We start from the raw sequence: 24,450 nt of genomic DNA, 5'->3' as shown, positions 1-24,450 counted from the left end.
CAGCCAGGTTCAATAGCAGTGATGGCAGCTATATCGAAGGAAGTAGCAGTAGGAAAAATTTACTCGATCTTTCACATCTGAGACATTAGCTACGCCACTGGCTTCTTAGTGGAATGGGACTATTTTCTTCAGCATATCTCCCCTGTTGCATCTCATGTTCCTTACGTGACTGCAATTGGAACCCATGAGAGGTACTTCCATTTCTCATGATCTACAATGTCACATTTTATAATGTTTGAAGCAAGGCATTTTGCATGGAATTTTGCAAAGATTATCTAGATTCTGAATCAGTTGATGGTCTCTGGGACTCAGGTGGAGAATGTGGAGTTCCGTATGAGACTTACTTTCCAATGCCCACAACCAGAAAGGACAAGTCGTGGTATTCCATACAGCAAGGACCTGCTTCATATAACTATAGTTTCAACTGAGCATAACTTCAACTATGGTTATAAACAAGTAAGAATTATCTTGTTGATTGATCACTTATCCTTTCAAGCCTCGAATATTTCCTGTCATATAACAAAAACATCAAAACTGCAACAGTATGAATGGATAAAAAATGACTTGTTTTCAATCAATCGATCAAGAACTCCTTGGGTAATTTTTACAGGGTAAGTATGATCACACCCCATCTCTTCTATTTGAATCAGTCATATCAATAAGAGGCTCATGGGAACTCCTTCGATCCGCTGCAGACATAGACCCATGTATTCATTTGACTGGAGTTGCAATGGGATTTGTAACTTTGCTTAGTGGATCAAGGAAGATATCAAAGTTGTGGAGGAGGTGAAAATGATTTCTGAAGGGCAGTTTCTGAAATTAAGTAGGCTGTAGTTCTTCCAAATTCAGGAAAAGAAGAAGCACGAGAAGAAAAACATATGGTGTGTGAATCTTCCAGTAATATGAGTATGGAAAATGTATTTAACATTGTCATGTAGAACCTAGTTAGCATGAGCAAAGAGTTTGAGTGTGAGAGGGTAGGGCGCAGGGGGGGGGGGCAGAGGGAAGAGAGCCTTGCTTTGCTAGAGACTAGTCTTTTCCATTTATCAGAGAAGACCGACACTTGAAGCAGCAAAAGGGAAGAAAGAGATTATCACCACCATCCATTAAATGTATGCATAGGAAGGCCATTTTGTAAATTACCTTGAGTGACTACTGACCATCATAATATGTTCTAATCTTTTGGGCATCCTTTGCTGCATTTGATTCATAGAATTAGTTAAAGTTGTTTTGGTCTTTGATGGGTATTTGCGCCCTTCAATTGTTACAACTGAAATATTGATAGAAGTTTCTCACTTCATTGCATTCCTTCAGTTTGAAGATATAACAAATTAACAAATGGATATGAATGCAAAGATTCTCAGTTGAAGGGCTCTTCATCTCAGCTCTATTTAATAGTAACACAAAGCTGTAATTTACATATATCTAGCTTAAGGATTGGTAATATATGACTCGTCTGTTGATTTATTCTCCCAGTTTATACAACATGAACCCAAAAGATATTTTTTTGGTTTTCTGCTTTATATAGCCTCATAAGAAGAAAGGGTCTTTGTTACTTTAGTAGCCTTTGGTTCTAGGCTTTATATATAATATGTTATTTAAGACTTTAACTAACTGTTTCATTGTCATGACTTCTATGAATTTTGGGACAGGTCTTGGTAGGGTGTGATGGTAAGAAAGCTGGTATAAACTGTGTGGGATGCAAAGATCAGATATTGATCTGTGTGAATTCCAGTGATCTTATTAGCTATATCTTAAATGATTTGGTGGCCAATGAATGGGTTGAATTGCCCAAATATTAGGTGGATGGGGAAGCTAAAGAGTTCATGTCTGCCTTCTCAATATGTAAGTTAAATATACGACGATGCTTCTTGGCGTGATCATAATTGAAATGGTACGTATGAAGCTTGCCAGTTCAGAAGAAGGAATTGGTATTCTTATAAAAGAACTTGAAGATCCAACTGACTCTGTACTATTTAGGATGAACGTAATTTCAGAGCCAAGATATGCATAGGAAAAGGGAGCTGAAGCAATCGAGAAATTCAAGAATTATGTAGAGGTGTTGATCACTCGTTCTGTTTCTTGCTAGTTAACTAAGTTCATGCTAAAGAGAAAAAACCCTTCATCAAACTTATAATGTGAAACCAGTAAACCCAATATGTGAATGAAAAAAATGAACAAAGGTGTTGCATTCCTGCATCTATATTAATAGATAAGAGAAAATGTTATAGAACATTGCCCTTCACTACCCAATTCATTACATTAAGAGTAAGGAAAGCTGGCTCAAATAATGTAACCCCTATTAATATGCAGGAAGCAAGGCTCAAAGGATGGGAGCTAGATTCCTATGGAGACTGTTGGGTAAGTGAGGGGTGCCTTGTAGATTCAAATGACACACCAGCATCCATTGATGCTCAAATGTACAGGTAAAAATGTAAACTTTACATATAGTTTCATCACTACTGTTCTAATTTAGCTCCATATTCATCATTCAAAGTGGAAAACCCTAAAAATTCAAGTTGTGACTTTTTAGGGCTAAAGCTTAAGATGAAGAACATGGAGAGCATGGTTGGGTACACATTATGCAGAGTATCCATAATCCATATATTGCTGTAATGCAATCATCAATTAAAGGAGGATGCTTACTGATCTCAAGAATATTGCTTGATAAGTATGCACCATCAATCCGTTCTATTCCGTATGGTAGTTTTACATTCAACACAGAAGCTTAATTTCTGTAATCTTGACTTTGTATTGATATTTATTTCTTCAGGTTCTTGTTGGATAGTGGTGTGGATAGTATTGTGGACATCTCTCAAATTGAAAGGTATGTAAGAAGTGGTTATGCAAGTTGAAATGGATTATTCAGAAAAATGCACGAATCAGTCTAATATAGTGAAACAGATCATCTGTAAAATATAAAAATAAAAAAAAGGAAATGTAAATTTTTGTGGCGATCTTCTGCAAGAACATTTTACTTGTATCTTTAAGGAAATGTAAATTTTTGTGGCAATCTTCTTTAATAACAATTTACTTGTATCTGTAATTCTGAATTTTGGGTGAGGGAAGGAAGGATACAAGATTGCCTGAATGGTTTGATTGGTATTGTATTGTTCATATTAGACAATACACGCGATATTACATACTTATGATTCTAATGTTAATCCCTTCAGAGCCCCTTCAGAGCATGTATATCTATGTTGCAGACCTGACAATGGTAACATAATCCATTTCCTGATCTACCACAGGCATCACAGTTGAAAAACCCATCTGGGTATGCAGTAACAAGGAGGAGAGTTAGTGCGTGGTTTGGGTCAACAAGATGATGTATGAACTGAGCCATGTTAGAGCATGCAATATGAAGGAAGTGATTACAAGGCTTGCAGACATAAAACTTATCAGAAACACTAAACTTGCAACCTGCACATGAAGCTGTAACGTTGAGTTTGTGGTGAAGCTGAAGGGAATTGACATTGACACAATTCAACAGAACTATACAATTTAAGTGATGAAGACCAAAAGAGAGAAGCAGTTGGATTACTGATTGAGGAGTGATTGAAGCTTGTTGCTATCCTATTACCTCCTTCTAATGGTTAATTTGTACATTTTGGATTGTACGTTTTGGATTGTTGGTATATGTATAATGGAAAGTAGCGTGAATTTGCTTTTTTTGAACCATTTTTTTTTTTAATTAAAAAAACTTATCATGGTCGTTTGTAAAATGCCGGCATAGGTAACATATGACGGTGTTTATTAAAAACGCTGGTAATAAAGTTAAAAACCATAAAGTCTACGGTGGCATTTCCTAAATGCCACAATAAATAGCTGTTAACGGCGTTTTTTAAAAACACTAGCAAAAATAGCCTACGGGCAATAAATTACTTTTAATGGTGTTTTTAGAAAATGCCGGCAAAAATATCCTAAACGCTGCAATAAGTCACTTTTAACAACATTTTTAGAAAAGCTGATAAATGTTTCGTCGTAAGTCACCATTACCGGCGTTTGCATTTAGTGCTGCGGTAACAATACGGCAGTGCTTTTACTGGCGTTTTTTGAAATGCCGAGAAAGGTTTATAGCGGCACTTTTAGACTTACGGTGGCATATTCAATACGCCGCCGTAGGCCATTTTTCTTGTAGTGAGGCCACCTCTCTTCTTATTTCCGTTGTTGTAATTCTTTATTTGAGTAAATGATTGATTGCATGCTTTAGTGAGGCTTAAACTCTAGGTTACACGCTTTAGTGCCCTAAAAATTACGAGTTGCATGCTCATCACTTTCCATCAAAGATCCTGTTAAATTAATAGTGAAACGTTTATATTGTCCTCATTATGGTATAATGATCAATCTACTCCCATTTAAACCATCTCACGCCCAACCCTTAGGAGTCAACTTTAAAATATACTTCATTTATTATTAGCACCATAATTACGCTCTTTTATTCCTTCTTCTTCGTCCTTTTTTATTTTATTTTATTTTAATTTCTTTATTTTTTATAGTTCCTCTCCGCGGATTAAGGACTTTGGCTTCCTTGTTGATAGGGTCTCCTAGACATTGAAGTAGTAAAAGATTATCTGATGAAGTTTTACATGAAATTAATAAAGTATTAACGAACTTAGTTTTAGTTACAATCCTTCATCTTATACATGCATTTTCAAAGTAACAAGCAGGCATGTTCTAAACTAAACTCAATTATTAGTAAATGTTGGAATTGGAATTTTGGAAATAAATCAAACCCTTCCCTTATTTGTCAATACAAGGTTTGTTTGTCTCTAAAACATGGAGGTGTTGGCCAAAAAAAACAAAAAACAACAAAAAAAACACCAGGTCTGAGGCTGATTTCTTGGCTAGGGGGGCTCGTAGTTTAGGCATGTAGAAAGTTTGGTGGATGCAACCACATAGAGGTCTTGATCCTTTGTACTATGTTTCTGCTGGGAGGATTTCCTCAGACTTGTTTCTTTGAATGCATTTCTTTTTCTGTGTTTGGCCAAAAAAAAAATGGAGGTGCGTGTTTTGGAAAAATTTCCACTAATTCGGCCTTTCAAACTAAACAAGCATGGAGGCGAGGCTTTTTTTGGAACTCGATAGCAATTGGGTTAAGGTCCTTAACAATAAAATTTTCCCAACTCTTATTTCTTTGATCTTAAAGTCCAAAACAAAAGGGTTCTAGGGTACGGAATGGTATTGTTTATGTGTCCGAATCTTTAAAGTCTTTTGGTCCAAATAAAAATTGGTTGAAGTCTTAATCCTTTTTATAGATGGAGCCTTGGGCTACTAGGTTACCTAACCCCTTATTGTGAGTTGCTCTACACATTTTAGCTCTTCTACTAAGGTCACAGACTATATTGTTAGTAATAACCGGAATGCTTAAGCTTTGCTTGAATCAGTTCCTATTCATTTCGCTTAGGCTATAGCAAATGTCTCAAAGAAAGAGTGTTTTCTTTCCATGATGCAAATCTTGCCTTGAATTTCCTAATCAAGAAGGCTAGATTTTTAGCCTTCCTCCTCCCTTGCAAAAGGTTGGTTCCCAGATATACAACATCCTTTTTTAAATTCAAAAATTCTCAACATAGTCAGAATTTGGGTCCGAACCTGTGACCCCACATTTCTGCTAAAGAAAACCTCACTTTTTTCGAATCAATTTCTTGTCTCGTGATATTAGAGAAAAGTTCCAGAACACATTTAATAGCAAGAACGTCCTCCTTCTCCGCTCTACAAAATAGGAACGTATCATCTGCAAAAAATAAGTGTGATATTTCCGGTGTTTTTCTCGCAATTTTGATTCCCTTGAAAATGTTCAAAATTCTATACTCATTAAGTAGTTTGGAAATGATTTCCATTATGAGAAGAAAAATGTAAGGGCCAAGGGGGCATCCCTGTCTCAGCTCTCTTGTCCTAGAAAAATTAAGATAAGGGCTACCATTGACTTTAATAGAGAAAGAGGAGGAAGAAACTAATCTGTCCACAAGATTGCACCAGTGCTGGTCAAACCCCAAGAAGGAGAAGAGGTGGCGAATGACCGACTACTCAACCCTATCATAGGCTTTAGACATATCAAGTTTCAAAGCAACAAAACCAATATTGTCCTTGGTTCTATTCATGTAATGGAAAATTTCATGGGCCAAAAAGATATTATGAGTGATTTGTCCCTTAGGACAAAGGCGCCCTGGAGTGGGTAATTGGATTTGATCCAACTCCAACAGAGTGGGATTACTTTCTTGCACTGTCAACTAAAAATTATTACGTGGCAATCTGAGTCGAATCCCTAGATATATTCCATAATACGTATTCCATACTACGTCCATTCTGGGTAATTTCGTCATTTGAGCTTGATGCGTAAACTAAATAATTCGTCTACAGGTTTCTCTGCCTTTCGTCTTGAGCCTTGACCGTAACTCCTTCCTTATTGGCTAAAAAAGAAAATCTCTCCCTTCACACGCCACGGGAAGGAGAGACCCGGAGGAAATTAAGCAACATTTCACACGGGGGAGTTCGTGATTTTGATCTGTGCCTGTATGCTACTTATTTCACAGTTATTTCTTTTGCTATTTGATTACTTCGATTTCTTTCCCTTAAATTGACGTAGGTAATTTGTTAATGCTTTTGTGGCTGATGAAATTTCTGTTGAAATTCAGTTAATTCATCGGTTTGATGTGTTGGGTTCTCAATTTTGATCTAGAATGTTTTTCACCCTAAATCGTTTTTGCTCTTGGTTTAGCATGGAGGTTTGATGTTCGTTTTCTGAATTAAGTGAACATAATGGAAGAAAAGAATTTGCAGAGAGTGAAGAACAAGAGATGTTTTAACTCTAAAGGCTTAATTCAGTTTTATTTATTTTTATTTTCTTGTTTAGGGGCTACTGTTGCAGGTCATGGGGCATTTCCAGTGGCTAACGGCAGCAACTGTATTGTCCCTTCTCGTAGTTTCTGGAGGACGAGGTAACGTCCACGCTTTGCACCCAAGTTTGACCTTATTTTTCGCGGATCTTTACCGAAAGATTATAAAATGTCTAACGAGTATACAGCTAGATGGATAACATCCAGAATTTTAAAATCCTAAATTTCATCTTGTAGTTTTCTTGCTGAGCCTGTGATCATGATTAAGTTTCATTCTTTCAGTGTAATGAATTATAGTGTCTTGGTTTGCAAAATTATGCCTTTTCATTAAATGCTTCCTCCAGCCCCTAGTTTGGAGCTTGTCCTTATCAACTGATTGATTTTAGACTCTTCTTGAGCTCCTATACCTTCCACTTCAGCATGTTTCTGGAAATTATATTTCTTGCCAGGAAGGACTGTGTGCTCACTTTATAGTCATTCAAAAAGAATTGCAACATTGCTTATTGGCCCAAAAAAATATTAATTGGGCCTCTAGCCAGTAGTTATTAGACTGTGTAGTGGGCAGGAAGTAGGTTAGCATCCTCTTCCCAAGCCATTACAATATTTCATGCTTATTTTAAATGTTCAAAATCTCTTACTGACAAGGATTGGATAGTCATGAAAAGAAAGAACTCAGCTGTTTTATTTTTTTCCTTTTTTTTGGGGGAATATCTTCTGATTATTTTTCTTATTACAGAACTTACATCTAATCATAAGGACCATTTACCTATCTACAATCATACTCAGGCAAAGATATTAGTGGAGTATGCCTCTGCGGTAAGCTTTTGAGTCACGCTTAACCATTTTGTACTGGTTTCCACTTCTAGTTGTACTTGATTCTCCCTGTTGAATAAGAGTAGTTATTTGACTTGTGAGATGCATTAGTTTATTTGGTTACCTATATTGCTGCTTGTGACTTTGTTTGTAAACGTAATTGGTTCAAGACATCACTTGCATAAGGAATTCAGGACATTCTGTAACTTGTAGAAGTTGATAGTTGTATGTGTTATTTTGTAGGCATACATGTCAGACTTGACGGAACTTTTCACTTGGACATGTTCAAGATGTAATGATATGACAAAGGTACCAACAACTATTGAGAGACTAATTTGTTTTCCTAGTTAGATTTTTACGAAACTTTAGAGGTACTGTCTTCACTGCTGGGGTAAAGTTTAAGTCTTATTTTAAATTGATGCAGGGATTTGAAATGATAGAGCTGATTGTAGATGTCCAACACTGTTTACAGGTGAGTTCACGTATGACACATACTTTTTTATAGGTAGTAAAAAGTATCTCTTTGTTACAGTGCTATGTTGTAGGAAGGATTTGCTTGTGTTCCCTGTAAGCTCTGATATCAAGGTGAAGCTTTTATGCAGGCATTTGTTGGGGTGGCAAAGGATCTTGATGCCATTGTAATTGCATTTAGGGGCACACAGGAACACAGGTATTGTTAGTGTCTGACTGACTTATGTTTGTTAATTCTGAATGATTATTTTTCCTGGCACATATCAATCCAATGTACCTGATGCCTGTATAATTAGGAGGCACGAATGTGATAAAAATATTTAATGGATTAGATATTGTTTACTTGTTCCTTCTCTCATTTGAATTGGAGCTAAGTATTTGGGAAGAAGGATTAGCATTGCTTCTTGTAGCATTTTTTATTTCGTTGGAGCTAAGTATGCGATAAGTGCATATAGAAGACAAACCCATTAAGAGAGAGAGAGAGATATTACTGGCTCAGACTACCAGAGGTGAAAAAGACAGTGATCATATAAACAGTCTTCTTCTTATCATCCACCCATGAATTAAAGAATTTGACAACTTTATCGTGTTTCAATGATTTCAAAAGATGAACTTCTAAATATAATATCTCCAGGTTTTCTGGTGGCTGCAACATATCATCAATCTTCATTTGGTTCCATGGTACTTCTATTCCATCCACTTCATCAAATGCCTTGTATCTATGAGAAGGGATTAAGAAACCTTTGTAGAATCTTTAGGCAGCATCCTCCACTGCAAAATTCTCAATGTATAACAGAACAATTACAACAATGTCATGTAGAGGATACACAGTCTTGAATGTTCCATGGCCCTAGGTCTTGTCTTACTGAAGACGGAGGAGATGGGTCAAAGAGAAGATGACATTACCAAACCAATAAGAGGGGGGACATCTTGTGGGTGGGAGAATAGCATCAGACAAACAGACTGAATTATAGAATTTAAAGATAGGCTATGGAAACGTGAACTCAAAAGTAGCCATGGTAGAGATAATAGATGATAACTGAACATATCCACCAGTTGAGGCTTCCTTGTCATAATAGCTGTCAGTGGCGACTGCTGATTCCATTTTCCTTGGCTGCACATCCATTGGGAACAATAAAGCCACTCCCCCATTCATTATGACGATGATCGAAAGTGAAAATAATGCACCTTTTCAAAGCTGCCACTGGACTCCCATGGGATTCATAAGGCTTTGCTCTGAAAAGGCTTCGGATGCAAAAGAAAGCGAATGGAATGCTGGCCGCAGGCATGAGGGTCAGAATGGTTTTTTTGGGAGGCAATGTTTGGTGCTGAGGTCATGTCAGTTGAGGGCAGGTATTCATAATTGATATTAATGGTTCTGTAGGGGCGGTATGGCTTTGGCAGAGGCGTTGTTTGGGTGAGGCGTAGGTGTCACTTGGAGGATTTTGCTGTGTATTTTGGTAGAAGTGTATGTTAGAGTTTGAATTAATTCGTTGCCATTGTTTTTTTGTGTTGTCATTGCTGGGTTTTAATGGAGGTAACATTTGGCTGGGGGTAGCTATCTGTAATTTAAGTGGGGTGTGGGTTTGTTCTATTGGAAGGGTATGATATGAAACCACGTTTGAGTTTGTGGAAAAGGTACATTGCTTTGTTTGGGGGGGGGGGTATTTTGGTCAACTGAAAAAACATACCATAACTAAATCGAAGTCTTACTTTATATAGTAGTATTGTATGATGATTATTTCATTTCATTTATAATTTAATAAATTGGGATTTGGGATCTGGCTATTAATGATGTTTGTCCCTGCTGTATTCTGGTTAGTTTTTTTTTTTTTTTTTGGGGGGGGGGGGAAACGGTATCCAGGGGTTGGAGGGATGCATTTTGTCGTGCCACCCTTATGGGGTGTGTTTTGCTGTGGTCAGTTGTGTAGCTCTTGGTGGAGGTTTTCGTGTGCATTGTTGTGAACAGGTGCATTACATGTGGAGGGGGATAGGTTGTTTTTGTAGGAGGATATATTGGTCGTCTATAAGATTTGCCGTCACTGGGTTGTATTTTGACTTTATATAATAGTATATGAAGTATTATTTGGATGTGTATTTATTTTTATACACATTTACATAAGATCCTTCTTTTGTGTGTGAAAAACCAACCGCTGGGAAAAAATTAATTAAAAAAACACGTAAAAAGTCTTTTGTATGAGCTTGTTATAAGCAATGGTTTGACACTACCTTGATCTCTTGTCACAAGGGACTTCTGTGACTGACAACTTTTTTAGCATTATAATAAATGAAATGTGTATAGCAATTGGTTCAAGATGCTGCTTATAAAAATGGTCTACCAGTTTGGGATCAGAGCTTTTATTTAATGTCATTTGTTATCCATTAGTTTTAGAAAAGTCATGGGGAAAGATATGCATGGAATTGAGGTTGACAGTAAGTGTGGGTTTCAATAGAGTTGAATTGAGAAACAGGATCCAAGAAGTTTGGCTAAGGCTTAGCTGAGGTCTGGGTGTTATGTACAAGACAGAAATTGCATTCCTTTTTCCCGTTTGGGATGGGGTAAGTGAGGGGAGGGTGTATTGGTTTTGCTTAAAACTGGATGGTTAAGAAGTCACTCCACTTGGGTTTATTATGAAAGCTTTTCCAATGCTATTTCCTTTCTAACCTTTTGCCCAAACTGAAGTATTTGATGGACTGACATCATTTTTGAGTGCTTTGTTTTTACAGCTTGCAGAATTGGGTTGAGGATCTTTTTTGGAAGCAGCTTGATCTAAACTATCCAGGAATGCCTGATGCAATGGTACATAATGTGAAGACTGTTTAGGATTTCTACAGACAGCAAGACATATTTAAGATAAAGTCTTTTTAAACGTGCTATAATTTTTGGATCCAGGTGCACCATGGATTTTATTCTGCATATCATAACACAACTTTGCGCCCAGGGGTTCTTGGTGCCATTGAAAAGGCCAAGCAGTTGTATGGTGACATGGGAATCATCGTAACAGGGCATTCCATGGGAGGGGCTATGGCTTCCTTCTGTGCACTTGATCTTGCTGTAAGTATAATTTAGCTTTTATTTGGTGTTCATGCTCAGCAGAAATTATTTTAGAAATGTACTTACATATTTTATGGCTTTCTTTCTGCCTAACGTGCCAACATGGAATATTTTTTCCAACTTTATTTTCTTCTATTTTTAGTTTCAAAAGATGCCTATATATTCTTAAAATGCATAAAACATTTGAAAACAACTAGTCAGCCTTATCCAACTAAATGCCATCCGCTACATGGGTCCTTTCAAAAAATAAAGCAGGGAGAGTTGAGCACCAGTGCACCACACAAAGGGAAATGCAAGTACGAACAATGGAAAATGAAAGTGAAGCAATGAGATGGGAAAATGAGGAACAGAAAATAAGGGAAAAAGGAAGTAAGACAAAAGGAAACCCGGGAAATAGGAAACTCACAGCTACGTATTGTCAACAGCATGGATCCTCACCCTCCAATAGATTCTTATCTAAGATAAACTTGGCATGAACCCAGACTATGCATGTCATTCTTCATTACCTCAACAATGGTCTCTAGCTCTTTCAATCAGAATTGGGAATTTTAGATGGTCTATATGTATGTGATACATACTTACATGGATAAACCATACAAGATTAAAAAAAAATGACATTAAGAAAACAACGTGATGTTGGAGGTCATAAACTGGAGGGGAGAAAATTGGCAGTCCTGAATCAGGAAAGATCAATAAACTTGCAGAAGAGTGAAACGATTTTAGAGAACAGTTTGTAAGTAAGAGAAAAGGAATTGCATACATGGAGTTATACCTAGGAACAGTGAATGATGTTTTGAGAACTTCCAAATGTATAGGATAGAAAGAAGAGAAAAGTTAATATTGATGAGTAAAGAGGGTTCAGATAAATTTGGTCCTCTCAGTACAGTTTGACATGATATAAGAATAAGTGTTGCAAATAGTTAGGAGGATCTGCTCGTGGTGGAAAAGAAAGAAGTGAGAGGGGGCAGTAGAAATTAAATATAAGTTGTTGAGGAGGTCCTTTCAGTACAGTTTGACATGATATAAGATGAAGTGTTGCAAACCATTAGGAGGATCTGCTCGTGGTGGGAAAGAAATAATAGAGAGAAGGGGCAGAAGAAAGTAAGTGTAAGTTGCCAAGGAGAGAGGACACAAATTACTTTTCACCAACAAAACAACTTTTACTCCTTGATTCCAAAACATGGATGAGGTTTCATCTCTTACATGCTTTCATTGAAAAGAAAAAAAAAACATTAGATAGATGTTCAAATAATTGAAGCATCTTACTTGACTGAAACACTTAAAAAATAAAAGAAATAACAACTTAAATTGATAAAGAACCCCTTGTATAGGCAAACTCTTTAAAAAGTAGTCTCTAGCTAACTCAGAAACTAATATTGTCTCCTCCATACTGAGTCCCTCTAACAGGATAACTTTATCTAACAGGGTAATTTCTAAAATAATAGTTAGTGGGACCCATTACTAATTACTATTTCATTAAAAGACTAATTTCGTCTGCTTTCTTTGAACCTTGAATTTGGCTTTATAATTGAGCCTGTTACAAATTGAGACAAAGCAAAATTCCATAACCATATGCTGTCAAAACTGTCCCAGAATAGAAGATCTAATCACATCAAATATGGTAATCAAATTCATGCACTGAAGGAAGCTTTGGAGAGAGAGATTTAAGAAGATAGAGTTATATAGAGTGTCTTCTAATTTTTTTTTCCGGGGAGGTGGGGGTGTGTGAGATTCGCTTAAATCAGATGCTTGCAGTAGAAATGAAGCTGTCATATAACCTCTGAGCTCCACATTTTCTGCAGCCTATGCCTACCTTATATATCAGCTGAAATTAAATGGAGAGAAAGGAAATATGAATGGTCAATTATTACAATTGGGGATTGAACTATGACTGTTCCCATTTATATATCAGGTTTAAGTCAAGACTTAAGAGGTCAAGATATCAAGTCTCCTTGTCTACCTGATGTAACCAGCCCAGGACAGCCCAAGAAGTGCCAAAGGGTGGCCTAGACCCACTCACGTTTTGAGTCAAGCTCGGAGGACCGAACCAACAAAAAGGGTAATTTGGTCATTTTCCACCCCTTATTGGCTGGAATAAATCCAATTATTTTTCTGGAGTCCTTTTCTATGTTTTCTTAGTTATTTGAAGACTCAGTTTGAAAGTTATTTGAGAGTTTTAGTTTGAGTGGAAGTTGGTTGTGATAAGTCCCTTATCCAAAGGGATTCTTATCTTTTAGAGTTTGTTCTTTTTTGGAATTAGTTGTTTGAGTCCTTGTTTAGCAAGTAATTGGAGTTAGTTGGTTTTCTTAGAAGAGTCAAGTAGGAGTCTAGTCCTTTCTATAAATACCAATCGAGTCTTGTAAGCAATTCAGCTTGATTTGATGAGTAAAATTTGATTTTAGAAATAGACTGTGAGAGTCATGGGACCCCTAGGGGGGACCTGCGCTGGGTATTTGCTAAAGCTTCAGCTATTTTGAGTTCTTCATCTTCCTCTTCAACATCAGCAGCAAGTTAAATCAGGTTTTCCCAAGTACAGCCCCTACCTATACCCCCATACGACCGTGGCCTTCTCCCCCTTCCCATGCTCTTCCTGCGATATCAGCACACCTCCCCCTCTGTTAGACCTACTTCCCCAGCCTCTTTAGACCCCATTCCCTTTCTCCTAGGATTGCACCGAGCTTTAGGACCTTCCCCTACAGTTTCTTTCCCCAAACAGCCCTATTTCCCTAACCTAAAAATTTTCTGCACTTCATCTTCTACCTTGGGTGAATCTGCAGAAATTTTTAGAGCCTCTGAAACCCTATTTTAGTAGAACTAGACTCCTTAAACCCTTTTAAAACCCCTGACTCTAATTCTGAACTTGTAGAACCAGCGTTGCAGACCCCTAAACTACCCTGGTTGAAACTCACCCTAAACCTAGTTTGAGCTTCAATTTGAATTTCAAATTGCAGCAATTGTCAGACCTAATTACCTGTTACAGAAGCCCTAGAAGACCCTACAACCTCTGAACCTCCTTCCCCCTTTTGCTGGAAAATCCTAGCCACCCTAAGAATCCGAGGAAATTACCAAATTACCCCTAGCCCTAGATTCGAGGTTACATCACTACCTTGGAGTTGTTGATTGCTTATTTTTGGTTTTGGAGCATTATCGAAATTGTGCTGAAAAACCACCTCCCTCCACCCCACCAAAAAAATTCCATATCACATTTGTGCTTTGCAATTTTCTTGATAGACTCAATGAATTCTGAGAACAGGTGTCCCTAAATGATCACTTTGTGTGTCAAGTGGTTTTGACCGTCAAAGCTGTACAATACTGATTTTGATCTTTATTATGCTGCTGCTTTTATTTGCATCATCTCTTTTGACTCCGGTCAAGTAAAAATTATGCCATCCCAAACTTGCAGGACTTAATTTGTGGTAAAAATAAAATTGAAATTCAGAAGTGGATGAAATGATCCATGCTTTTGTAGGCAAAATTGTGATTTGAGCATGACATATACAGGGAGATCCAAGTGCTGACGGCATCGTTAGTGCTCCTGTCTGTTTTGTTGGTGCAGTTTAATTTGCTACCAGTTGCATCTTGAGTTTCATATTGACCAAAAAAAGTTTCACTTTAAGTAGTGACATTCGTCATTTAGCTTTCCTTTTCCAGTTTTTGTAGGTTGCACTGAAAGATTTTTTTCTCCTTCTATTGTGTGCCAGGTAAATCATGGAGCCCGCAGTATCCAGCTTATGACATTTGGACAGCCACGTATTGGCAATTCAGTTTTTGTGTCTTACTTTAGTGAACAAGTACCAAACGCAATTCGTATCACAAATGATCATGATATTGTGCCGCATTTGCCTCCACACTATTCTTATTTTCCAAAGAAGACATATACACACTTCCCAACAGAGGTACAGTACAATAACAACAACAACAACAATAAGCCTTGTTCCAACTAAATGGAGTCGGGCTACATGGATTCTTGCTTTCCAATCAGTTTTGTTTGAGGCCATACTAGATACAATGCCTAAGCTATGCATATCCTTTCTCACCACTTCTCTTAAGGTTATCTTTGGTCTACCCTTAGCTCTTTTAGAACAGAGGTACAATATAGAAAGAAAATTATTGCCTAGATCCTGGAAAATCACAATCAACTTCTTATGGTGGATGAATCTTGTAGATCCATGAAAGTTTTATATTTGAAATATTTAAATGAAAGTTTTTTCTTCTCATAAAAAAAAATCTTGTAGGTCCATTGGTAATCTAACTGCTCTGATATTTATTGCTATAGTCAGATCTTAGTTTTCTGATAATTATTTTTGTCATCAAATCTTACTTCAATTACTACTTGAAGCTTGGTAAATCTGTCCCACCCCCTTTTTCTCATTGAGATCTTACCGAACATGGTTGACATGATGACAAGGTAGGATACTAGGATTACAATGTCTTTCATGTATAATGGCTAGATGGGCCCCACACTGAATAATGGGTTCTGAGGTCCTGCATACAGTCCCATTTGCTTCCCCCAAAGAACGTTGACACAGCTTTGATTTGATTGACATCTGGCACATTCTCTAGGATTTCAGTTTAATCTAGTGCTTGCTTGAGAAATTGTCACAACTGTGGTGGAAGTCAAATAGATTTATATGTGTCTAACATAAGATGGAGAAGCATACAATTCTTTGGGACCATCATGAAACTAATTCAATTTCCAATGTTTCCTTTCTGTAATTCCAGGTGTGGATCTACAAAGTTAGACTTGGTAGTCTGGTTTACACAGCTGAGAAGGTCTGTGATGGTTCTGGTGAAGATCCAAATTGTAGCAGGTATGATTTCTTTTTAATGCACCTAATTTTGCCAGAAAACCTTATACCATCTCTGAACTTTGTTGGTTATGTTCAGATCTGTGTCCGGCAACAGCATCTTAGATCACTTGGCATACTTCGGTGTTGAACTACGGGCTGAAACTTGGGGTTCATGCAAAATGGTATCTGGTTCTGATTTATTGAGCTATGGTAAAACAGATCTCAATGGAAACATAATCTTGTCAAAGAGTCCTGGCATGTTGGTGTTAAAACCAAATATACAAGGAGCTGTTTTATAGCTTATTTTGGATTAGAGATGATTTCCCTTCAACAATGTCTGTGAGACCTCTCAGGCTTGGATTTCCTCACAGGGAGAATGGGAAGTGGTGAACCCTTGCTGTTTGTGGGTTTTGTATATAGTCATGTACATCTTTACCTACTAAGATGTAGTACATATTCATGGAGTTCCATTATGATGATGTCATAGGTGTCTCACTGGAAATGTCAGTTCAATTTTCAAGATCACAAGATCTATTTTATTGTTCATATTCTTTTTGGATGACTGCAAATTGATTTATACAACGTGTACAGTTAATGACTTGTAAATTGGTGCTGGAGGCTGGAAGATTGACCATGGGAAATGATATGTTGGAATAATCTGTGTATCAATCATGATGGACATTTATATTGGTATCCACATTGATATTTATACTCTCATGGATATGGATCTCTTTCTCCTTGAAACAAGGGAATGCTAGTTCAGGCTTCACTTTGACACCCCAACTGGAGATCTTTACTGTACATCGCATGATTTCGAGTATAACATAAGCAGAAGAACGCATCTGCGTATAAGCAAAGCAAAGGATGCCGTTGGACTTGGGAGTGTATTCTAGGTGCAGTGCTCAAAAAATGGAGCCCACCAGGCTACCATCACCATCAATCGGGGGGAAAAAATTCATATGGGATAAACACCTAGAAAAATGTTGGGAATTACTAGATTGTGCTTTAGAATCATTAATTAATTCTTTGGAATTCGGATTTTTTGGAATGTTTTCGACACTATCTCCTAAGTTATCGAATTTATCAGTTAGACTCCTTAAGGCTGCGTTTGTTTGCTGGAATAAAGGTGGGGTGGGAGAAAAGGGGTGGGAAAATTCTTGAAAAAAGTGTAGATTTTTTATTTTTCCTTTAAATCCCAAAATGGTAGATTGTTTAGTTGTTAAGGCTGCGTTTGTTTGCAGGGTTAAAGTGGGGTGGACAAATAAGGGTGGGAAACTTGTACCTTTTTCCCATAAAATTCTAAAGTGTGGTATGTTTGGATACCTGGGGTGGGAAAGTAGCAGACCATATTTGTCACCGTGGAATTCTTGTCGGGACTGTTTTTTCCCACCCCATCTCCTCTCAAAATCCCACGATTTAGATGGGGTTTTGAGGGGGAAATGAGGGAAAGTTGGGAACGAACGAAGGTTGTAGCAGCTGAAGCGAAGCACTTCGCGGGAGTTCTAACGGTGAGTCTTCTTCTTCTTCCACTTCATTTTTTCTAACGGCCAGCCTTCTTCTCTCCTATCTCTTCTCTATTTTTCATCTTCTATCTCTTCTATCTACTGAGTCGACATTCTGAAATGAGTACTTTGGTTGTAGACTGAGATTGGAAAACCTTTCTCTGAAACATAAGGGCAAGATTCTGACCCATCACTGCTAACCCTGCAAGTCCAATACGTGATAGTGTAGAGGCTTCCATGGCTACAGTTCTCAGGTGAGGAAACTAGGGTTTAGGAGTTTGGTGAAGAAATGTTGCTGGAAACCGAAATGAATTGGAAGAAGAACCTGGGTGAAAGATTAAGTGATTTATCAGCCTCTCTCTCTCTCTCTCTCTCTCTCTCTCTCTCTCTCTCTCTCTCTCTCTCTCTCTCTCTCTCTCTCTCTCTCAGGATCATAGATGGAAATCTGGGTCGTCTTCCTCACTACTCTAATCCTCGGTGCTGCCATCAGGTTTCTGCTTGATTTCCTTGCACACAACACAAACCCCTAATGCCCAACGGGACCTTGGACGGTACCCATCATTGGCAACTTCCTGTGGCTTTATATGAACTTGTTAGATCTTGAGCCAATACTCTGCAAACTACATGCCAAGCACGGCCTTGTCATCAGTCTTCCAGTTGGTTCTCAAGTCAACATTTTCATTAAAAGCCCTTCCCTTGCTCATCAAGCCCTCGATCAAAATGGAGTTGTCTTTGCCGATCGCCCTCAAACACTTAATCAATCTGCCACAAGTAAGCAAAGAGCCATCAGCTCTTCTCCTTATGGAACATACTGGCATCTCCTTCGCCGGAACCTCACCTCTGAAATCCTCCACCTTTCTCGGCTGAAGTGGTAAGACTCCAACAATGAAGAAAGTCTAAACTTTTCTCCTTAATTTGTGTTTGATTTAAGAAAGAACACTAGCAAAAGAAATTTCGATTTTTTTTGAAGAGATTGAATTTGATCGAAGAGATTCTCAAATGGAATGAACAAAATTAAAATGGAATGAACTTGAAGAGATTTTTTTACATGGTTTTGACAATTTTACCACCCCATCTAACCAAACAAGTATTGGGGGTAGAAAAATGTTTTTTCCCATGCCAACCAAACAAGTATGGAGTGGGAAAAGTTACTTTTCTATACTTTACTATCTTTTCCTTTTCTTGTCTCTCACCCCACCAACATGTGGGACCCAAAAGTACAAGTTTCTCACCCCTTTATATCCTGCAAACAAACGGTGTTTTAGGGTGGAAAAATGGGAGACAAGTTTCTTTGATTCAAGGTAACTTGTCTACTGATGTGGCAGCCAAATTTTTTTACCCCATGCCATTTTAAAACCTCATATATTTAGTGGGACTTTGAGGGAAAGTTGGGAAAGTAAAAAGTGGGACCCACCCTATCACTTTTTTACAAAATCATTTTCTTTCTTTCTCCCTCACCCCATTACACATGGGGCTCACATGCTTTTTTTTTCTCACCCCTTTTTTCCCACCCCACCTTTACAAACAAACGCAACCTAAAGGAAAAGATATATATTAATGACACTTTCCATCAGTTAAATGTTAATATAAGCAAGTTAAACAGAAATGCCCTTCAATGAAAACTGCTATTTTTGATTCGTCTTTGTATTCTTTTACCATTTGTAACTACTATTACTACATGTCAAATTTGTGTCAAATCTCTACAGAACTTTTTTTTTTTTCGTCCAAACTCTACAGAACTATTTGTGGCTGAAGTTTTGACTCCTCATATATTTGCCATGCAGTGGAGAAGTAGCTCTTAACCAATGGAATTTAGCTTTGTCATGAAACGGATAAACCAATTGTGGATCTGAAGTTAATACTATTTTGATTCAATGCTCTTGTAAAGATTGGGGATAAATGATAAATAAAGAAAAAGTAGGGGGTAAAAGGGTCAAATGGGATTCAAATTTAGACATTTACCGATATGATTGATTCCCATGCCGACATTACTAACCGTGTCAGGAATGAGTCACACCGAATGAGTGAGTGAGCCAGAAGTGTCAAGGGGTGGGCCCAATGAACATCACATGGACAGCTTGGGGGATGGATCTGACGTTTTAGCGTGAAAGTTGGAGAAGAATCCTGAGGGTCCAATAAGGAAGCAAGGGTGGGACCCAGTGATCATCATATGGACAGGTAAGACATCTGATGATCATGAAAGCTATTTGGTTGGTTTTAGTTGTTGATCGTGGACCGTTGATTTGGTATCGTCGATATCCACATTTCACGGCGGCGCAGAGTACGGAGCTTCACTGTGGTGTTCCAGATTTTTAAAAAGATTTTTATCTGGTCTGACAAAAAATTTCAATGGATAACGGCAAACCCCAGCTTGACTGCTCTCATCCAATCACTCTTCCTTTCTCTCCCAACTCCCATGCCCTCTTGTCTCTCTCTTTCTCTCTCTTTCTCTCTCTTCACCTGCAAATTTAGTTTTATATAGTTTTTATCCGTAAAGGATAGAAGCATGTATATAAATGCAGGTTGTCTGCTCATAATTGTATCTTTCATTTCTATTCTCAGCTTTCTTTTTTGGGTAACTTCCGTCATTCCCAAAGTTTCCAAATCAAGCAACTTTGGATTCCCCTTCATTGCCCTAATTTTCCTCTGCAAATGGAAGGCGCTGTTGATCGTCTCGATTTCGGGAAAATGGGATACGGGTTTTTCTCTATAATTTTAGCTCCTCATTGCTTCTTCTTTGAATTGTTTTCTTGATCTAATTTATTGGGTGTTTGTTCGTTCATTGTTCATTCAGTTGCAAGCATTATCGTAGAAGATGCAAAATTCGAGCTCCATGCTGCAACGAGATCTTCTCTTGCCGTCACTGCCACAACGAGGCATTGGTATGACGAGAATATTCTTTTGATGGTGAATTTGTTAAATTTTCTTCTTCAAATTCATCATCTATGTGCTTTTTCTTGGTTGCACCAGAGCACCCTCCGCAACCCCCATGATCGGCACGAACTTGTTAGGCGCAACGTTAAGCAAGTAATTTTTTTTATTCAAATCTTCCTGTCCCTAATTCCTTGGTTTTCTTGTCTGTCTTTCTTTCTTTTTTATTTTTATTAATTTTTTTTAAAAGTTTTTTTGTAAAGTTTTAATTTTTTTATAATTTTTTTATTTCTTAAACTGAAAATCATATTGAATTTGAGCTAGAACTGACGGAGAATGGTGCTTGAATTGACGTTTCAGGTTGTTTGTGCAGTTTGTGATACTGAGCACGAGGTGAGCTGCTGGTGCATTTAGGCTTGTATTTCGTTTCTCTGTTTTTATTCTGTTTTTCCGTGACATCAAGTTGGTTTCTTGGATATTCTAACATCTCAGGTTTCTAAGCTCTGTTCCAACTGTGGTGTCAATATGGGTGAATACTTCTGTGAAGTCTGCAAGTTCTACGATGATGATGTGAGATATTTAATTCTCGCTACCTGCTTTCTATTGTTTCTTTGCCCATAATGACTAGCCTTACATTACTAGTTCAGAACCCCTGCTAGTTATATATTCTGATATTTTTCTATGTTTCTTCTTATTGCAGACTAGCAAAGAGCATTTTCATTGTGATGACTGTGGCATTTGCAGGTGGGCAACTATTCCATGACCAGTTATTGTAGGTTTTTATTGTTATTCTTTTGTTACTGTTACACCATGGTGAAGTTATATAACAATCTTTGCATTTTGATGTTTGGATCAGAATTGGTGGCCGTGAGAAATTCTTTCACTGCAAGAAGTGTGGTACGCCCTACTTAGCTTCCCTAACTTGAATGTTTTCCCTAGCACAGTCGGTTACTGTAGGTGGACTGTTAGCATGCTGGAAGAATTTCATTGTTTGTCCTAAAACCTTTGTCACATGTTATTGAGGAAGCAGCGTGTCATGTTTTATGCTTTTCCCCCCTTTTTCCTGCTTTCAGGTCTTAGGCAAAGTTGAGATGTTTCAATGTGCCTCTAGCACATCTATTTGTTCTCTGTTGAATACTAAAATAAGCCTATCATTTCTTGCTCAGTTACTTCTTAATGTACATGAGCTTCACTTAAATTTAACATCATTATAGCTGGGGAACAGTAACAGTCATTGCCAAGGTTCTAGGCTTCAGGTTTGTAGTTTGACTGAAACCTGGGATTTTCTAGGCCAAAACTGAAACCCAGCTATGAGGCACAGAGGATGGTTTTCTTAGCCATTTTTTGTGTGTTGCCTATTGTTTCCATTTCACAACTGTTTCTTGGTTTAGTTTTACATGAAAAATAACTCAAAGCCTAGCTTGACTTAAGATCTCATTAACACTGCAAATGCAGTACATACTTATTTCATGATATATGGTTGTGCCCATTGTTAAGAATAGTAGTGTTGAATGAGCAGTAGAAGAATGAAAAAGAGTGGGAAGAAGTCAAGCGATTAGCCAAAATCTGCTATTTGTTCAAGTTTCTGAGAAGCAATGTCGAAACCTGTGAAACAAAGAGGTGTCATTCCAAACCTATCAAAGTATAACAAGTTTGTGAATTATATATATGGTTCAACCTGTTGAAACTTGGACCAATATTATCCCTTGGTTTTGTTTTGGTTGGTGTCACAACTGATATGTCTCAGTTCATTGCATTCTGCAGTACATGTATATGACTTAGAGAGATGTCCTTTGGTGCAGTTTCAGTTTTATTTTCATTAAAAAAAAGGAAATGAAAAGAAATATGTGGCTATGCCTGCCACCACTCAAAATGCATACCCCTTTAAGACAAATGCAAGTTTTAGGTTCCCCTGTTAATGCTTTGTAAGGGTACAGGTTCATGCTATTCAGTTGGTCTACGCGATAATCACTTGTGTGTGGAGGACTCTATGCGACACCACTGTCCTATCTGCTATGAGGTCTGAGTTCTAATTGTTCATATTTCTTTCTAGAAACTCTTTTAGTTGATTTTTACGTTCAACATTGGTCTGTCACATGGCAGTATCTTTTTGATTCTCTGAAAGAGACAACAGTCATGAAATGTGGGCATACAATGCACGCGGAATGTTATCATGAGATGATGAAGCATGACCAGTAAGTGCCTTTGATACCTTGAATCAGTTTCATATTTCCTGTTTGGAAGTTAGACCCTAAGTATTTTTGTGATTTGTTGACCAGGTATTGTTGCCCCATATGCTCAAAATCAGTCATTGACATGTCCATTGCCTGGAGGAAAATTGATGAGGAGGTATAGTTTGTAGAACTTGCGCTCAATTGATACACAGAACTTGCTTATCAATAGATGGTTTCAGCTGCTTGCGCATTAATTAATGAATCAGTGGTGATATAATACAATGTAAAACGTTCATGCTGTCCTCAACTAGTAGCTGGACGTCTTTAATTCACTTATGGTTAAATTTCTCTTGGTGTTCTTCATCTCTACGACTGATGTGCATCTAATATCTGTATTAACTCCATTAAATTTGTCACTTTTCAGGTTGAGGCAACAGTCATGCCTGAAGATTACCGGCACAAAAAGGTGCTTACTCCATGCTTTACTTTCTTTTCTTTCTTTTTTTCCTCTTAATTTGCATGCTAGTGGAGAAAGCATGCATACTATGTTCTGTTGTGGTCATTTAATTCATCAGATCTGGAATTCACTATCAGCAATATAAAGTTATGATATTGCTGCATTCTATAGTGATGCACTGCTTATTATAGGCAAAATAGCTTTGTGATGTTAATATTACCGGCCGTACATTGTGCAAAAATCAGATGATTGGTATGCAGTAGTAACTGAGTGCAGCTTTATCTTTGTTTTGTTCTTCCCTAAGATACCCTTGTTGCTTCTGACTAGATTTGTCGAGTTATAATGCATTGAGAAGAAATTTTCCATTTCAGGTGTGGATCCTCTGTAATGATTGCAATGACACCACTGAAGTCTTCTTTCACATAGTTGGGCATAAGTGCTGCCACTGCAATTCCTACAATACTCGCACCATATCCCCTCCAGTTCTCCCTCGGTGATGGATCATTTGCAGTGCAAGATCCATTTGTGAATGCTTTTCAGTGGACATACTTGTTATTTGCTAGCCAGAGGTCAAGATTGGGTCTTTGCATGATCGGTTGTCCTAGTCATCTAAATGTGTTATGAGGGTATTTGCCTAGTGTTTCCCCTCTTACAGATACTGTCATTGATTCTGTACTATCATTATTTGATTCTGTACTATCATACCATTACTCAGGGGACTATCTACTGAGAAGTGTAACTAGTGATATACCCCCACCGTAGTTATTTTCTGTACTCTACAAGTACTTCTATACTACAACTATTGTTAAAGGTTTGCTAAGAATTATTTGTGTTAATATCAGGTCTCTAATTTCTATCACAAGCGAGAGATTCTATATCAGTTGATCTAGCTATAGCACCTCAAAAGAAATTAAATGTTAAAATGTGACTCTTTAGCTTGGTATTTGGTTCGAACATGGTGAAAAATGAAACTTGAATGGGTGCTGCTGGATCCTCTGCAGCATGGGTTCCGGCAGGATTACTCTGGCACGGCACCGGACACTAGGAGGAGAATCGCCGGTCTGATGGTGGCTGTGGGGCACCCTGCAGCAGAGGATACTAATGCTGAAAAATGTCTGCTCTCTTCACTAACAAGATGAGGCATAGTATGCACTGTTAGAATCAGGATTCAAACGAGGGTGGGCTGCTATGTAGATGAGAAATAGAAGAAGTGTATATCCTAAACTATGTAGCAATGCATTTGATGAGTTTACAATTTTGTGGGATTAGGAAAATTTAAGAGAATCAGATTCAATCTTGTCAATAGCAAATTGACACCCCTAGATAAGAGAGTGGATGCGTGCATCTGATAAGAGGGAAACTGTAATTTTGCACCCTTGGTTCTAGCACCAGGGCACAGTTTCTGGACAGAGAACACGATTCCTTTTATGTTAAACCTAATTCATTCAAACGTAATATTACCAGGACCCACTTGGTTACAAGAC

At 37.8% G+C, this 24,450-nt stretch overlaps 2 protein-coding genes across 3 annotated transcripts; both read left to right on the top strand.

Moving 5' to 3' along the window:
* Positions 1-6,356: 6,356 nt before the first annotated feature.
* Positions 6,357-17,041, top strand: LOC149010438 (lipase-like). 2 transcript variants are annotated; one of them, XM_089161882.1, is made up of 11 exons: positions 6,357-6,510; positions 6,851-6,935; positions 7,570-7,649; positions 7,890-7,955; positions 8,071-8,118; positions 8,249-8,316; positions 10,845-10,917; positions 11,011-11,172; positions 14,874-15,068; positions 15,895-15,983; positions 16,060-17,039. In XM_089161882.1, the coding sequence occupies exons 2-11, from the start codon at positions 6,869-6,871 to the stop codon at positions 16,259-16,261; spliced, it is 1,050 nt and encodes a 349-aa protein (XP_089018008.1). In that variant the 5' UTR covers positions 6,357-6,510; positions 6,851-6,868; the 3' UTR covers positions 16,262-17,039. The 2 variants fall into 2 exon arrangements, with proteins under 2 accessions (XP_089018008.1, XP_089018009.1); XM_089161883.1 differs by having other exon boundaries at positions 6,506-6,583; positions 16,060-17,041.
* A 2,827-nt stretch (positions 17,042-19,868) lies between these two features.
* Positions 19,869-23,906, top strand: LOC149010437 (E3 ubiquitin-protein ligase MIEL1-like). Its single transcript, XM_089162121.1, has 12 exons — positions 19,869-20,163; positions 20,259-20,346; positions 20,435-20,491; positions 20,696-20,728; positions 20,828-20,905; positions 21,036-21,079; positions 21,192-21,232; positions 22,273-22,355; positions 22,439-22,530; positions 22,615-22,684; positions 22,934-22,975; positions 23,338-23,906. Exons 1-12 carry the CDS (start codon positions 20,117-20,119, stop codon positions 23,461-23,463), a joined length of 801 nt encoding a protein of 266 aa, XP_089018247.1. The 5' UTR covers positions 19,869-20,116; the 3' UTR covers positions 23,464-23,906.
* Positions 23,907-24,450: the final 544 nt, after the last annotated feature.

Source organism: Hakea prostrata, chromosome 7 (assembly GCF_041222555.1).
Source record: "Hakea prostrata isolate BN-2017 chromosome 7, UWA_Hpros_2, whole genome shotgun sequence".
Taxonomy (NCBI): Eukaryota; Viridiplantae; Streptophyta; class Magnoliopsida; order Proteales; family Proteaceae; genus Hakea; species Hakea prostrata.
The sequence above is the reverse complement of the archived record's forward strand: the minus strand, read 5'-3'. Positions and strand labels throughout refer to the sequence as shown.

Excerpts from the sequence above, each read along its gene's own strand:
- LOC149010438 (XM_089161883.1), top strand. The coding sequence starts at position 6,869 with ATGGGGCATTTCCAGTGGCTAACGGCAGCAACTGTATTGTCCCTTCTC. Across the intron at positions 6,936-7,569 it reads CGTAGTTTCTGGAGGACGAG|AACTTACATCTAATCATAAG; the intron begins GTAACGTCCACG and ends TTCTTATTACAG. Across the intron at positions 10,918-11,010 it reads CAGGAATGCCTGATGCAATG|GTGCACCATGGATTTTATTC; the intron begins GTACATAATGTG and ends TTTTGGATCCAG.
- LOC149010437 (XM_089162121.1), top strand. The coding sequence starts at position 20,117 with ATGGAAGGCGCTGTTGATCGTCTCGATTTCGGGAAAATGGGATACGG. Across the intron at positions 20,164-20,258 it reads TTCGGGAAAATGGGATACGG|TTGCAAGCATTATCGTAGAA; the intron begins GTTTTTCTCTAT and ends TTGTTCATTCAG. Across the intron at positions 20,492-20,695 it reads TTAGGCGCAACGTTAAGCAA|GTTGTTTGTGCAGTTTGTGA; the intron begins GTAATTTTTTTT and ends TTGACGTTTCAG.